At 36.1% G+C, this 14456-nt stretch overlaps 1 protein-coding gene across 2 annotated transcripts in view; it reads right to left on the bottom strand.

Moving 5' to 3' along the window:
* The window catches only part of RB1 (RB transcriptional corepressor 1), a 130889-nt gene that overhangs the window by 64844 nt on the left and 51589 nt on the right, over positions 1–14456 (bottom strand). For both annotated transcript variants that reach the window (XM_013992198.2, NM_001285967.1), the window contains 6 exon segments: positions 12774–12851; positions 9459–9568; positions 8413–8490; positions 4924–5011; positions 1780–1896; positions 73–129 (listed from right to left, as the gene is read on the bottom strand). In XM_013992198.2, coding sequence (XP_013847652.2) covers positions 73–129; positions 1780–1896; positions 4924–5011; positions 8413–8490; positions 9459–9568; positions 12774–12851 — 528 coding nt within the window.

Raw genomic sequence — 14456 nt, forward strand, 5'->3', positions numbered from 1 at the left:
TAAAGAAAAATATTTAACTGAAACTTTTTTTGTGTTGGCATTGAATTTTTTTCTATGTTCTTTTAAACTTACGGATTTGAGCATGGATTCCATTACTCGGTAATACAATCGGACTCCAAGTTTGTATCGCTACAAACAAAGAAAAAAAAGTTAGATCCCACTATTGTAGAAAGCCACAAAAGTTACTAATTTTTAAAAAGTTTGCTCTTGAGACACATTTCTAACCCTCCTTAGGAATATGACTTTGAGGAGATCACAAAAGCTAGCTTGTCTGAAACTCAAGGCGTGAGTATAAAATGATGATTAACATCATTGATAAATTTTCAAGAGCAGGGAACCAGTATTTCGTTTTCCTTTGTTCCACTTCAGTCTGCATCACTCAACAGATGTACTAAGAATATATTATGTGCCTGGCACAGTTTCTGTGTGTAATACTTCTTGTGACCTAGGACATGTATTTTCAAGATAACGCTCCAGATTAAGAGACAAGTCTGTTTCCATAAAACTAGCAAAGGATGGAGTCTTCCGGTGGCTCAGCAAGTTAAGGATCTGTGTTGTCACTGCTGCAGCTCAGGTCACAGCTGTGGTGTAGGCTTGATCCCTGGCCCCAGAACTTCTGTGCGACATGGCCAAAAAACCTCAAAAAACCGGCAAAGGAAAAATCAAACCTAACTGATCGAATCAGCAAAAAGTTTTAACCAAATAAGTAGTTTCCATTAGTCCAAAGAACAGTCAAATTTTAGATACACACATATAAATGCATGTACCATGTTCCTTTCTTCCAAACTGAGTATAAATTTCATATAAAACCAAAAAGAAATTTTAAAAACAATGATTTAAAACACCGATGGTATCACACTATAACCTCATGACACTGAACTAAGTATGTATGGTAGGTTACAGTGCTCAAACACATTTTAATGTATTAACTCCTGAATGCCACATAGCAAAGCAGAGCAAATGAGGAAAAGTGAATCTCAGAGAAGTTAAATGAAAGCTCATATATAACAGAATCAGATATAAACTCAGGGTTCTGATTGAGAGGCCATACTCTTACCTAACATTAATTTTAGATTTTCTGAACTGTTAACAGCAACAGTAAAAATAATATCATTCAATAATATCACTGATAAATCACCTGTATAAAGTAATTTCATTCAGATAAGTATATACATCCACAGATACTTATATATGTAAATTAAAGAATATACACCAGGAGTTCCCATCGTGGCACAGTGGTTAACAAATCCGACTAGGAACCATGAGGTTGCAGGTTCGATCCCTGGCCTTGCTCAGTGGGTTAAGGATCCGGCATCGCCGTGAGCTGTGGTGTAGGTTGCAGACGTGGCTCGGATCCCATGTTGCTGTGGCTGTGGTGTAGGCTGGGGGCTACAGCTCCGATTAGACCCCTAGCCTGGGAACCTCCATATGCTGCGGGAGCGGCCCTAGAAAAGGCAAAAAGACAAAGAAAAAAAAAAAAAGAATATACACCAAAAACTTAATACTTACAAGATTTTAATTTTTTACCTGTATTTTCTAAAATTTCTACAGGTTTTCTAAAATTTTGGACATGTTTTCTTTTGGTTTCTATAATGCAGTGAAAGGAGTTGACCAGTAAAGCTTATAAACAGCAGCATACGCAGGCAGCTAGGATATGGGAACTGCCAATATTTTATGGTATTGGACAGATACTATTACAGTATTTATACAATTTGGACAGAGGTTGCATTTGAAATTATTTACTATGAAGTGGCACTAATCAAAATGAACTCAAGTTACCTGTGATCCAATTTCCATGCATCCCTGTCCCACAGCTTTAGCAAACTGTTCTTTAAAGATGTATCCAATATCCTTTACTCTTTTCAAGATACTTTCCTTTGGATTCACGGTGCAATTCTTCAAGAAGGAAAAACAGAAATCAATATTGAGGATAGTATTTAATCAGAGAATTAATCTTTTCTCTTCTATAATATATGACTTACTGCTTTCAATTGTTCATACTACAGAAACAGTAAACTAGGTAGATACAACCACTGAAAATATGAGGAACATAAAGGATGCTATTCTGGGATGCTAGCAGGATAATAGAGCACAACTGAAAACCTCTCTCTCTAAATTTTCTGCTGCCAAGATAGGGAAGAACAGAATTGTTAGGCTTTTCATTATCCACCAAAAACAGCATCATAGATATTACAAGTGATACCACAGAAATACAAATGATCCTAAGAGACTACTATGAACAATTAAATGCCAACAAATTGGACAACTTAGAAAAAATTGGATAAATTCCTAGAAATATAAAACTTTCCAAAGCTGAATCCCATAAAGAAGAGAAAATGTGAACAGACTGATGACTAGTAAGAAGAATGAATAGGTAATAAAAACCTCCCAATAAATAGAAGCCCAGGACCGGATGGCTTAACAAGTGACTTCCATCAAACATTCCAAGAAGAATTACTACTAATCCTTCTCAAACTATTACAAAAAACAGAAGATGAAGGAATGCTCCCAAACTTATTTTATGAGGCCAGCATTATCCTTATAACAAAACAAGGACACCATCAGAAGAGTAAATCGTAGGACAATATCCCTGCTTAACACAGCTGCAAAACTCCTTAACAAAATACCAGCAAACCAAATTCAAGAGTACATTAAAAAGGAATTCTGTTGTGGCTCAGAGGGTTAAGAATGCAATGTAGTATCCATGATGATGCGGGTTCAATCTCTGGCCTCACTCAGTAGGTTAAGGATCTGGCATTGCCACAAGCTGCGGTAGAGGTTGCAGATGCAGCTTGGATTGGATGTTGCTGTGGATGTGGATGTGGCCGTGGCTGTGGAGTAAGCCTGCAGCTGCAGCTCCAATTCCACCTCTAGCCCAGGAATTTATATATGCCACAGTACAGCCACAAAAAGAAAAAAAAAAAAAAAAGAATATACTAAAAGGATCATACACCATGATTGAGTGGGATTTATCCCAGGGATGGTTCGGTATCTGCAAATCAACACAGTGTTATGGGTCAACTATACTTAAAAACAAACTCATAGAAAAAGAGATTACATGTGTAGTTACTAGAAGCAGGGGAGTGGGGATGGGGAAAATGCATGAAGGTGATCAAAAGGTACAAACTTCCAGTTATAAGTACTAGGGATGTAATGTACAACATGATTAATAAACACAGATGTGTGTTATAAATGAAAGTTGTTGAGAGAATAAATCCTAAGAGTTCTTATTACAAGGAAGACTTTTTTTCTATTTCTTTTATTTTGTATCCACATGAAATGATGGATGTTCACTAAGTTTACTGTGGTAATCGTTTTATGATGTATGTAGGTCAAATCATTATGCTTTACACATTAAACTTATACAGAACTGCCTGTCAATTATATCTCAATGAAACCGGAAGAAAAAAAAATGTCTATAGCTTCTAAAATTTTACTTACACACAGATGGATAGATGGTATTAATTTTAAAAATAAAGAAACTTTAATAGAGATGCAAAAATCAAAGACAAACTTACTGATCTTCAAGATATGCCTACTCTGAGACAAGCAATTTGTAGTGTACATAAAACTTTGCAGTCAAGCTATTATACTTTCTTTAATGTTAAGCATTATATTGAGCTCCAGAAAATGTCTTTGAAGCAGAATTTCCTGCCCAGCTGAAGTAGTTAAAGATAAAAAAGAGCTCCTACATACTCCAAAAGCTGGAGACACTATTGAAAACAGTATTTAAGAAGAGAGTGATGGAGTTCCTGTCGTGGCGCAGTGGTTAACGAATCTGACTAGGAACCAGGAGGTTGCGGGTCCGATCCCTGGCCTTGCTCAGTGGGTTAAGGATCTGGCGTTGCCATGAGCTGTGGTGTAGGTTGCAGACATGGCTCAGATCCCGCGTTGCTGTGGCTCTCTGGCGTCGGCCGGAGGCTATAGCTCTGATTAGACCACTAGCCTAGGAACCTCCATATGCTGCAGAAGTGGCCCTATAAAAGACAAAAAAAAAAAAAGAAAGAAAGAAAGAAAATGGGCTAAATAAAAAAGACTACAAAGATACAGCAAATGCTAAATCCTGTCTAATGTCATATTCAAAGGAAAGATCTTAGCAGCTAGAGAGAAAAGACAGATTAACTACAAAGGAACAATAGTTGGATTGAGAGAACATTTTTTAATAGCAACAGTGAGAGCCAGCAAATAGTAAAGTAATATCTTCAAATTATTAAGTGAATGTACAGGCCAATCTAGAATTGAAGATCTAGGTAGACTATATTACAAAAAGTAAAAGTAAAGATATTTTAAGACAGGCGTTCCCGTCGTGGCTCAGCGGTTAATGAACCTGACTGGCATCCACGAGGACGCAGGTTCAAACCCTCGCCTCATTTAGTGGGTTAAGGATCCGGCGTTGCCCTGAGCTGGTATAGGTTGCAGACATGGCTTGGATCCCGCATTGCTGTGGCTCTAGCGTAGGCCAGAGGCTATAGCTCCAACTAGACCCCTGGGAACCTCCATACGCCACAGGTATGGCCCTAAAGAGACAGAAAGACAAACAAACAAACAAACAAAAAACTGATAAAGACAAAAACAAAAAACAAAAAACCTTCTAAGTTCATCCCAAACTAACGCTCACTAAAGGAATTACTGAAAGATACATACGAAGAAAGAAGAAAATAATTTTGGAAGTGAGGCTAAGCTGCAAGAAAGAATGGTGAGCAAGGCAAAGAGTAAATATGAGAAAAATCAAAAAATTACACTATCTAAATAAAATAATACTAAAAATATCTATTTTAGAGGGCTAAAAAAGCAAGAAATAAGATAGTAACTACATATTGATTGGGAAATGGGTGTTTTAAAAAAACACTCAGTATGTTAACTTCTGATTTCAGATTTCTCTGCCAACATATCACAATAAATAATGTTTCACATATGGCTTACATTAAAATAGGAAATCAGATTTTCTGATGGTTGATCACTTGCTGAATTTAAGATCATCATTAATTGTTGGATAGTATTCATAACAGTCCTAGAAAAAAATAGGAAAAAGTGTTAGCAATGAATGAAAAAAAGAAAAAAATGCTATGTATCTATTTTATCAATTATACATATCTTCAATCCCACTGTCTCTTGTTTATCTTGAAGAAGTTCTATGAAATCAAACTTTACAAAACCCTCAGTGTACTGTTGTTTATAAGCAATTACATTTCACTTAAACTTTAAGAAAGGATATGTCCGTAATCACTAAGTTAATAATTAAAGAACTGATAATGCTTATTTACTAATAAAATGATGTATCAATAAAACAAGTGGTCAAAGTACCAATATTATTTTAAGGAGAAAACATGTAAACTGGCATAAAATGTTACTCTTTTAAGAAAACATTAGTACAATTACATATTAAAATTTTTCAAATAAAGGCAGTAAGATGTATAGTAATTCAAGTAAAGAGCCAAGTCACAGTCTTTTACCAAGATCTTCAAAAAAGAAGGCATACATAATTTTTTTTTGTTTTGTTTTTTGTCTTTTCCTAGATCTGCACCTGCAGCATATGAAGGTTCCCAGGCTAGAGGTCCAATCGGAGCTGTAGCTGCCAGCCTACGCCAGAGCAACACCAGCTTTGAGCCATGTCTTCGACCTACACCACAGCCATGGCAACGCCGGATCCCTAACCTATTAAGCGAGGCCAGGGATCGAACTTGCAACCTCATGGTTCCTGGTCGGATTCGCTAACCACTGAGCCATGACGGAAACTCTGGCATACATAATTTTAGAAGTCATCATTGCTAAAACATAAAAGTAGGTCAGTCTCTTAAGATCTCTTTGATCATATATTTTGTGTGTGGTATACGGTAAATATTAATGTTCCAATTTTGGAAAAGCAGTAAATCTATTCCGCAGAATGTTTACGGCTGAAAAGGTCCTAAAGATATTATTAAATAAAATATGTTTAATGTTCTCAGTCAGGTCTCTCTAAACTGATATCTACACTTGCTCAATTTTTAGATATATTGCTTCTATGACATGTACATACATCCACTAATATACTTAAGCCACAATGACTAAAGCTACAAGTGACCAACTGCTAAAACCCAAAGATCTTTTTTATTTGTTATGATACTCGATTTTCTTGAGGCATTTGACAAACATTTGCTCTGTTCTGAAACTTTCTCCTTCCTTTCTTCTCCTTCTTTTCTCTGGCCTCCCCAGTCACTCTCTCATTCTCCTTACTCAAACGCATTTTACTCTTTAAATGCATTCTTCATTCTTGCTATTATACACCACCATTTCAGGCAACCTCATCTGCTTTTTCTGGCTTTAACTGCCCATGATGATTCCAAATCTATTAGATCCTTATATCCTACTACTTATAACATTATCTTCTTCATATCTAACAAATGACTTAAGATCAATATTCTAAATATGAATTCATCCACTATTTATCAAACCCATTCTTGCTCTTTCATTCCCACTGTCTACCTCTTGGTTTGCATCTTCAGCATCTCTCAGGTGAATTACTGCAATAGGACATGATGACAGAGATTTTGAGTCACTAAAGAAGCAGCGTCTAGGCAGACACACTTCGGGAAAAAAACCTCCTTGGGTTACCCTACTTCGCACTCCTGGTTAGGAACCACTGTGACAGTTGACAGATCTATTTCTCACCACGTCCATGTCTTCACAAACTACAACATGTAAACTTTCAAAAATCAAGTCTGATTTTATCCTACCCCTTAATGCCCATGTACGACAACAGGATATATCCTACACAAGCTCAAACCCAAACTTCTGAGTATGGACTAGAAGGCCCTTCATGATCTGATACCCACCCTCCTCTTCTGCCATTTCATCTTCCTGTTTAGTCCATTATTACAGAGCTGCTTATAATTCCCCAGACACACTGTGTTTTCTCATACTTCCATGTCTTTGCACCTGTCACAATCTACTGCAACACAAACTTACGTTTCGAAATTCAATTCAAACATCACTTCTCTTCTGTGCCATCCCACTAACTATATTTTAAAAAAATGGGAGTTCCTGTCGTGGCGCAGTGGTTAACGAATCCGACTGGGAACCATGAGGTTGCAGGTTCGGTCCCTGCCCTTGCTCAGTGGGTTAACGATCCGGCGTTGCCGTGAGCTGTGGTGTAGGTTGCAGACGCGGCTCGGATCCCGCGTTGCTGTGGCTCTGGCGTAGGCTGGTGGCTACAGCTCCGATTCAACCCCTAGCCTGGGAACCTCCATATGCTTCGGGAGCGGCCCAAGAAATAGCAACAACAGCAACAACAACAACAACAGACAAAAAGACAAAAGACAAAAAAAAAAAAAAATGTATCTTTATATGGCTATGTTCTAATTTGAAAATATTACTGACTGCCTACTATGTACCAAGTATTATCTTAGGTCCTAATTATTAAATGGTGAACCAAAAAGTCATGGTCCACATGGTACAGACTTCAAGGCTATTGTGGGTATTGACAAAAATAAGCAAATACACAAATGAATTTATACTGTGATACACATTGTGAAGGAATAGAATAGGATGCTGTGAGAAAGAATAATAAAGGAAAATACTTGAGAGAAATAAATCTTCAAAAAAGTAATATTTGTGAACCTAAAGGAAGAGTAGCAGTTAGTAATTCATAGAAAAGAAGGCACAGTTTCAGAAGAGGAAAAAGCAAGTGTGAAAGTCCTTGAGTACAAAAGAAGAGCTTGCAGAGTTTAGGAAAATGGCTAGAACATAATGAGCAGGAAAACAAGATGAGGCTGGAAAGGCAACAGAAGCTAGATCATACAAGGTCTTGTAGACACTATTAAGGAATTTGCATTGATTTCAACTGCAATAGGAAGCAAGCCCAAGACTTAGCAGCACAGTGCACATTCTATTTCTAGAATATTATCCTGGGGACTCTCTGGAGAATATATTTGGTGGTGAGGAGAGAGGAACAGTCATAAAGTAGAAACAGTAAGATCAGTTAATAGGCCACTACCAAAAAATCCAAGAGAAAGATAATCTTGGACAAGGGTTGTAAGAGGAGGAATGAAGAACAGTAGATGGACTCAAGAAATACTCTGGAGGTAGAGTCAACAAGACTTGATAACAGTCTAGACATGGGAAGTAAGGGAGGAAAGGGCATAAAAAATGGTTTTAATCCTTCAAGGTTACATACAGAGCAAATGGCGATACTTCCTTTCTCATATACTAAGAAGGAACACATTCTCACTCTAGGCTTTACTCCTTAAGGACAGACAGAACTATGTCTAATAATTTGTATGCTCAGCAACTAGTAACATATATCGCAAAGAGCCCTCGATATATATTTTTTGCATGTATGTGTAAATATATAATGAAACAAATGAATAAACCTGAAGCACTATAAAGCACTGAATAAATAATTATAATGCAAGTCAAAAGTAAGAAAATTCATACCTAACTGGAGTCTGTGGCAGAATCACATTCACCTCTTCATCAGGGTTACTTTTTCGTGGTGTTCTCTGCATTTCCAAACTAAATAATGATAAGCAAAGTCATCAGATGAAAAATTTACAATTTGTGCCTTATGAGTCAAAAAAGCAGTATAATGCCTCTGTTGTCTTATAACAGCATATAAAACAGTTAAGCAAGTAATAAAATTATGGGAAATAAAAGATACAAAAGTTGCTTAAATAAAAATTTTCTTTCATCATTTTGAGGTTGAGTTTCTTCCCACTGGGTTTATGACAATCAGGTATTCCAATCATTAAGAGTATTTTTGAAAGTGAAAGCTAGATGTTTTTTTCTCTTGAATGTTAGATTTTTATATTATTATCCAAGTTGTTTAGTATTAAAAAATACCAAAAGCTCAAGTTTTTTAATCATTGTGCCTTCCAAAAACTTCACTTTGATGTAAATAAAATCAGAAACATTTAACTTGTGTTTAACTTCCAAATTTTATACATATATGTATATATATATGCAAACACATATATATTTTTAGTTAATATTAAGATTTCATGCTAAAGACATAAAAGTAACTGCATGATTAAAAAATCTGTACAGGCATGTCTCATTTTATTGCACTTCACTTTATTGTGCTTCCCAGGTAGTATGCTTTTTATATACTGAAAGTTTGCAAACTCTGTATTGTCAGACGATGGTTATTAGCATTTTGTAGCAATAAAGTATTTTTAAATTAATGTATACATATCTTGTTTTTTAGATGCAATGCTATTGAACACTTAATAGACTACAGTATAATATAAACATAACTTTTACATGCTCTGAGAAACCAAAAAATTTGTGACTTTATTGCAATATTCGCTTTATTACAGCAGTCAGGAATGGAAGCCACAATATCTCACAGGTATGCTTGTAGTAACTCTCAACCATTCCTACTTTAGGGTTTTATGTGACAATTCAAGAGAATACACTTTTACACTAACTTTTGAAAAAATGAAGCATCATATCAAAAAATAAAACTATACCATGTATAATACCTGTCTGTAGGATCAGCCTGAAGAGTTTTATCATGATTCAAAAATAACCTGGCATCTAGATCTTTGTTTTTAAGGTAAATTTCTTCATATTGTTTAGAAAGACTTTCCACCTCAAAAGAAGAAAATATTGATGACTATCCTCTTCATGTCATTAATCTCATTACACGAAAGTACAGATTAAATAATTTTTGTGCAATACACTCTTATTTTTATATCATACAGACTTCACATGCAATACAAATAAAGCATATCTAGAAGTGAAGTAAAGAAAATAGCTAATTTGTTTCAACTCTCACTTTAAGCCTATTTTATGCATGTACCCCAATACATTAAAATTTTTTTCTAGACAAGAATAGAACAATACTGGAATTTTAAGATAAAAATAGGTATCGTTATAACCTATTTAGTTGTCAAGATCCTCCATCCCACACACCCCTCACTTTTAATCTACCACACTTATCAATATAAAATAATTTTTCAAACACTGTAACAAATCTTCTCCACTATATATATTCTGCCTATCTTTTCTAAATCCTTTGGTTCACTCCAACTGCCCTCAGTTAAGTGTCTTGGGCAAGAGTACATGCTTAATTAATTAGCCAATTAACATACATAATTTAGCTTCCAATTTTAGATAGTTTTTCAATTACTAGTATCTATAATTCTTTTATCAGTTCTGATTCATAATTTTCTAACAATATAAAAACCAATGCCCAATAGATGACTACTTAGCATGCCTTTTTCTATGACCTTTTAAAGCCAAAGGGTTTCCAGCCAGAGAGAGCTAAAATTGCATTCTAAAAGGAGCGCTAGGAGATGGGGGGAAGCATGGACTGGGGGTTTGGGATTGGCAGATGCACATTATTGTACTTGGAACGGATGGTCAACGAGGACCCGCTGTATAGCGCAGGGAACTCTACTCATTATTCTATGATGACCTATACAGGAAAAGAACCTGAAAAGAATGGGTACGTGTATATGTGTAACTGAATCACTTTGCTGTACAGCAGAAATTAATACAAAATTGGAAATCTACTATACTTCTATACTTTTTTGTCTTTTTCCATTTCTTGGGCCACTCCTGTGGCATAGGGAGGTTCCCAGGCTAAGAGTCTAATCGGAGCTGTAGCCACCGGCCTATGCCAGAGCCACAGCAATGTGGGTTCCAAGCTGCATCTGCGACCTACACCACAGCTCACAGCAATGCCAGATCCCTAACCCAATGAGCAAGGCCAGGGATCGAACCGCAACCTCACGGTACCTAGTCGGATTCGTTAACCACTGAGCCACGACGGGAACTCAATAAAACTTTTAATATAAAAATAAGTAAAAGGAGTGGTGGGATGAAATCCAGTTAAATGAAAACTTTTTGTTTGCATAAATTGTTTAGACAGAACAACCATTCCTATTTGATTAGGTTTAATTATTATTCCTGCCCTATCTCAGTGAGACACGAATAATCTATCTTTTTTTTTTTTTCTTTTATGGCCCACACTCACAGCATATGGAAGTTTCCAGGCGAGGGACTGAATACAAGCCATATCTGTGATGTATACAGCATTTTTCGGCAACCGTGACTCTTTTAACACATTGCTCTGGGCCAGGGATCAAACCCGTGCCTCTGCAGCAACCCAAGCCACCTCAGTGGGATTCTTAATCCACTATGTCACAGCAGGAACTCCTATCAATCATTTATTAATTGACAGCTATTAGTGCTATATGCAAAATACCAGGGGAAATGTAAAGTTTCTCTTAAATTTTCTTTTTTTTCTTTTCTTTTCTTTTTAGGGTCCCACCCACGGCATATGGAAGCTTCCAGGCTAGGGGTCTAATTGGAGCTGCAGCTGCTGGCCTACATCACAGTCAAACCACAGCAACTTGGGATCCAAGTTGCATCTGTGACCTATAGCACAGCTCAGTGCAACGCCAGAACCTTAACCCACTGAGCCAGGCCAGGGATCAAACCCACATCCTCATGTATACTACTCTGGTTCATTACTGCTGAGCTACAACAGGAGCTCCCTTAAAGTTTCTAGTACTAATCCTGTGATCCCTTCTAAGGGAAAAAAAATTTCTCAGTGCCCAAGACTCTTAGGTGTAAACAGCTTATTTTTGGTACATAACTTGGTAACAGGACTCAGTAATACAATATCTGTCCCCTTCCTGCCTCTTTCATAGCATATCTTACCACTCTGCTGCTCTGTATCCCAATCTTAACGACTAGTTGAGGTTCATGGAACAGACCATACTATCACATATCACCGTGCCTTTCAATCTATAATCTCCAACCCTTGGAAATGCCACTTCTCATAAACCTCATTCAGCTCAGAAGCCACATCACCTCCAAACAATTTTCTGCAAAAACCTACCTGCCCCACATTGGATTAGGTAGCCCCCTCTGAGATAGCACCACTCTGTGCACACATCTATCAGACTCTTATAGATTCCTCTAATGTGCTACTTTCATGTCTTTCTCCCACTAGAACCTCAGTGACAGAGGCTGAGTTCAATCTCTGCACAATTCCTGGCACATACTAAGCACACATTTAATAACTGTCAAGTGAATAAGCTGGTTAATTCAAGGAATAGCTACCAGCTCAGGTGATAGAATCGGGATGCTAGCTATCTGACTTCAGGTCTTCTGGTCTTGGTGACTGATATTAGATGTTTCTAAAACATTGCTTCTTTACTGAGTACTTGTTCTTCATCATTTATCTAAGCATCCTTTTCTCCACATACGTCACTTTATCACAAAAAAATTCTGTTCTCACTGAAGAACAAGACATTTGAGGCAAAATGGGAAAAGAAATAAACGGATGGCGCACCACTAAGGTAAAACATTTCTATAATACAATCACAGTCATTTCAACCAAATTTAATTCCAATTAGTTTTTTTAAATGCTCAGAAGAGATATTCCAACCACAATAATACCAACAATGCTGACATGCCTCCTATGCTTAAGGTAGGGCAGCAAAGCAAATTAGAACCAAACTTGATTGTGAGTATTTAGTTATATTTAAATATTTAATAGCATTGAGAAATGCAAGTGCCTACCTACAATTTGATTTTTGGAAATTTCAATACAAATCAATTTCTAGCATAAATTTTAAAATGCTGCTTATTACTACATTTGAGCATGTACTCAAAAGGATTTTTTGTTACTATTATATACAGTTGATTCACCACAATTCTACTTAGATTCTTTCCTTGAGTAAAAAATATTTAATATACAATAGTGATCTTAAGAAATTTAGACAATTATTCCTCCCTCCCAAAAGTCCTGAAACTTTTTATTATGATTTCTTTCAGATTACCTCTGGAAGTCCATTAGAGGCTACAATTCCAAGAGAATTCATAAAAGGTATAAAATTTTTGAAATAAACATTTTTCACCTGAAAAAGATAAAGTTACATAACCATTAAAATTGAAAAAAAATTTTTAAAAAACATTAAAAAAACATTAAAATTAAAAAAAAACATTAGAATGACGTTGACATTGAGATCAATAAATTACACTCAACCAAGTATGAGCTTATTTATAATTAATTCAATTATTCACATTTTAATTTATGTGAGACAGATTTCAGGTCCTAAGATGGAAGTGCAAGGGGAAACTGTTCATGAAATGGGATTTCTAAAAAGAAAATGCATTGAAATCAACTTCAAAATGCCACATTTAACGAATGGTGAAAAGATGGGAGGCTCAAAAAAATTAAGCAAAGTAACCAAAGTTACACAGCTAGGAAGTGACAGAGCTGGAACTGAAACCCAATCTGTCTAGCATCAGAGCCAAGACTCTTCATTCTCAACAAGGCCTCAGAATTCTGCCCAAAGCATATTTTTGTGCCACTTCACACATATATTGGCTTATGGAACAGCAAGTCAATTATTTTAGCATGACCTTAGGAAAATAACCTACTTTCATAAGAAAATGATTTCATATATGAATATCCAACAATTCCATTCAAAACCAAATGAAAATGTTTTGTGGAATGATGCCGTTTCATACAAAAATCCTATATTCAACATGGATACTAAAGACAGTATTTGGAAAATCTGGAGTTGTAGCCCCAGCTATTCCTCACTGGCCATGTGTTACGGAATTTGAAACAACTTACTTTTCTTCATTTAACCTTCTTTTCCAACTTTGGGATCTACATTCAATTAAGGTAGAAATAATCTAATATCTTCCTAAGTTCCTATCTACTTCACAAGTAAGTTTTTTGTTTTTGTTTTTGTTTTTGTTTTTGTTTTTTTGTCTTTTTGCTATTTCTTGGGCCGCTCCCTCGGCATATGGAGGTTCCCAGGCTAGGGGTCGAATCAGAGCTGTGGCCACCAGCCTACACCAGAGCCACAGCAACGCAGGATCAGAGCCGCGTCTGCAACCTACACCACAGCTCACGGCAACGCCGGATCTTTAACCCACTGAGCAAGGGCAGGGACCAAACCCGCAACCTCATGGTTCCTAGTCGGATTCGTTAACCACTGCGCCACGACGGGAACTCCACAAGTAAGTTTTAAGAATTAAGCTTCTGTAATACTTATTAGTACTGTTTTTTAATTAATTCTCACTCGAGTGGAATAATTATAAGGTAGGTAGTTCTATTTAACCAATTAGTGTGACCAACCAATGAATATATAACCATAAATATAATCAATAGTTATATAAACATAAATGGCTCTGTAAATAATCGTGTCAAGTAATTAATGTGACTCAACACCAAAGCTGCTAATCACCTACACTTTAAAAATCATTATTACATTCTAAATTATGAAAGAATTATTTAAAATAAAAAGGAAAAACATGATTTATTCCTGATTACTTAGATGCAATTTTTTAAGCAGTTCTGAAAACCAGATAATTAACAACCAGGAATTAGAAAACTGCATTTATTCCTCTTCATTATCTTGAGGGATTAAGCAACAGATTGAGGTAAAAAAAATATTTCAACTACATTTATCAGCTTAGTAGTAAAGATCACTTGAGTCTAAAAAAAA

This window comes from Sus scrofa, chromosome 11 (assembly GCF_000003025.6).
Source record: "Sus scrofa isolate TJ Tabasco breed Duroc chromosome 11, Sscrofa11.1, whole genome shotgun sequence".
Taxonomy (NCBI): domain Eukaryota; kingdom Metazoa; phylum Chordata; class Mammalia; order Artiodactyla; family Suidae; genus Sus; species Sus scrofa.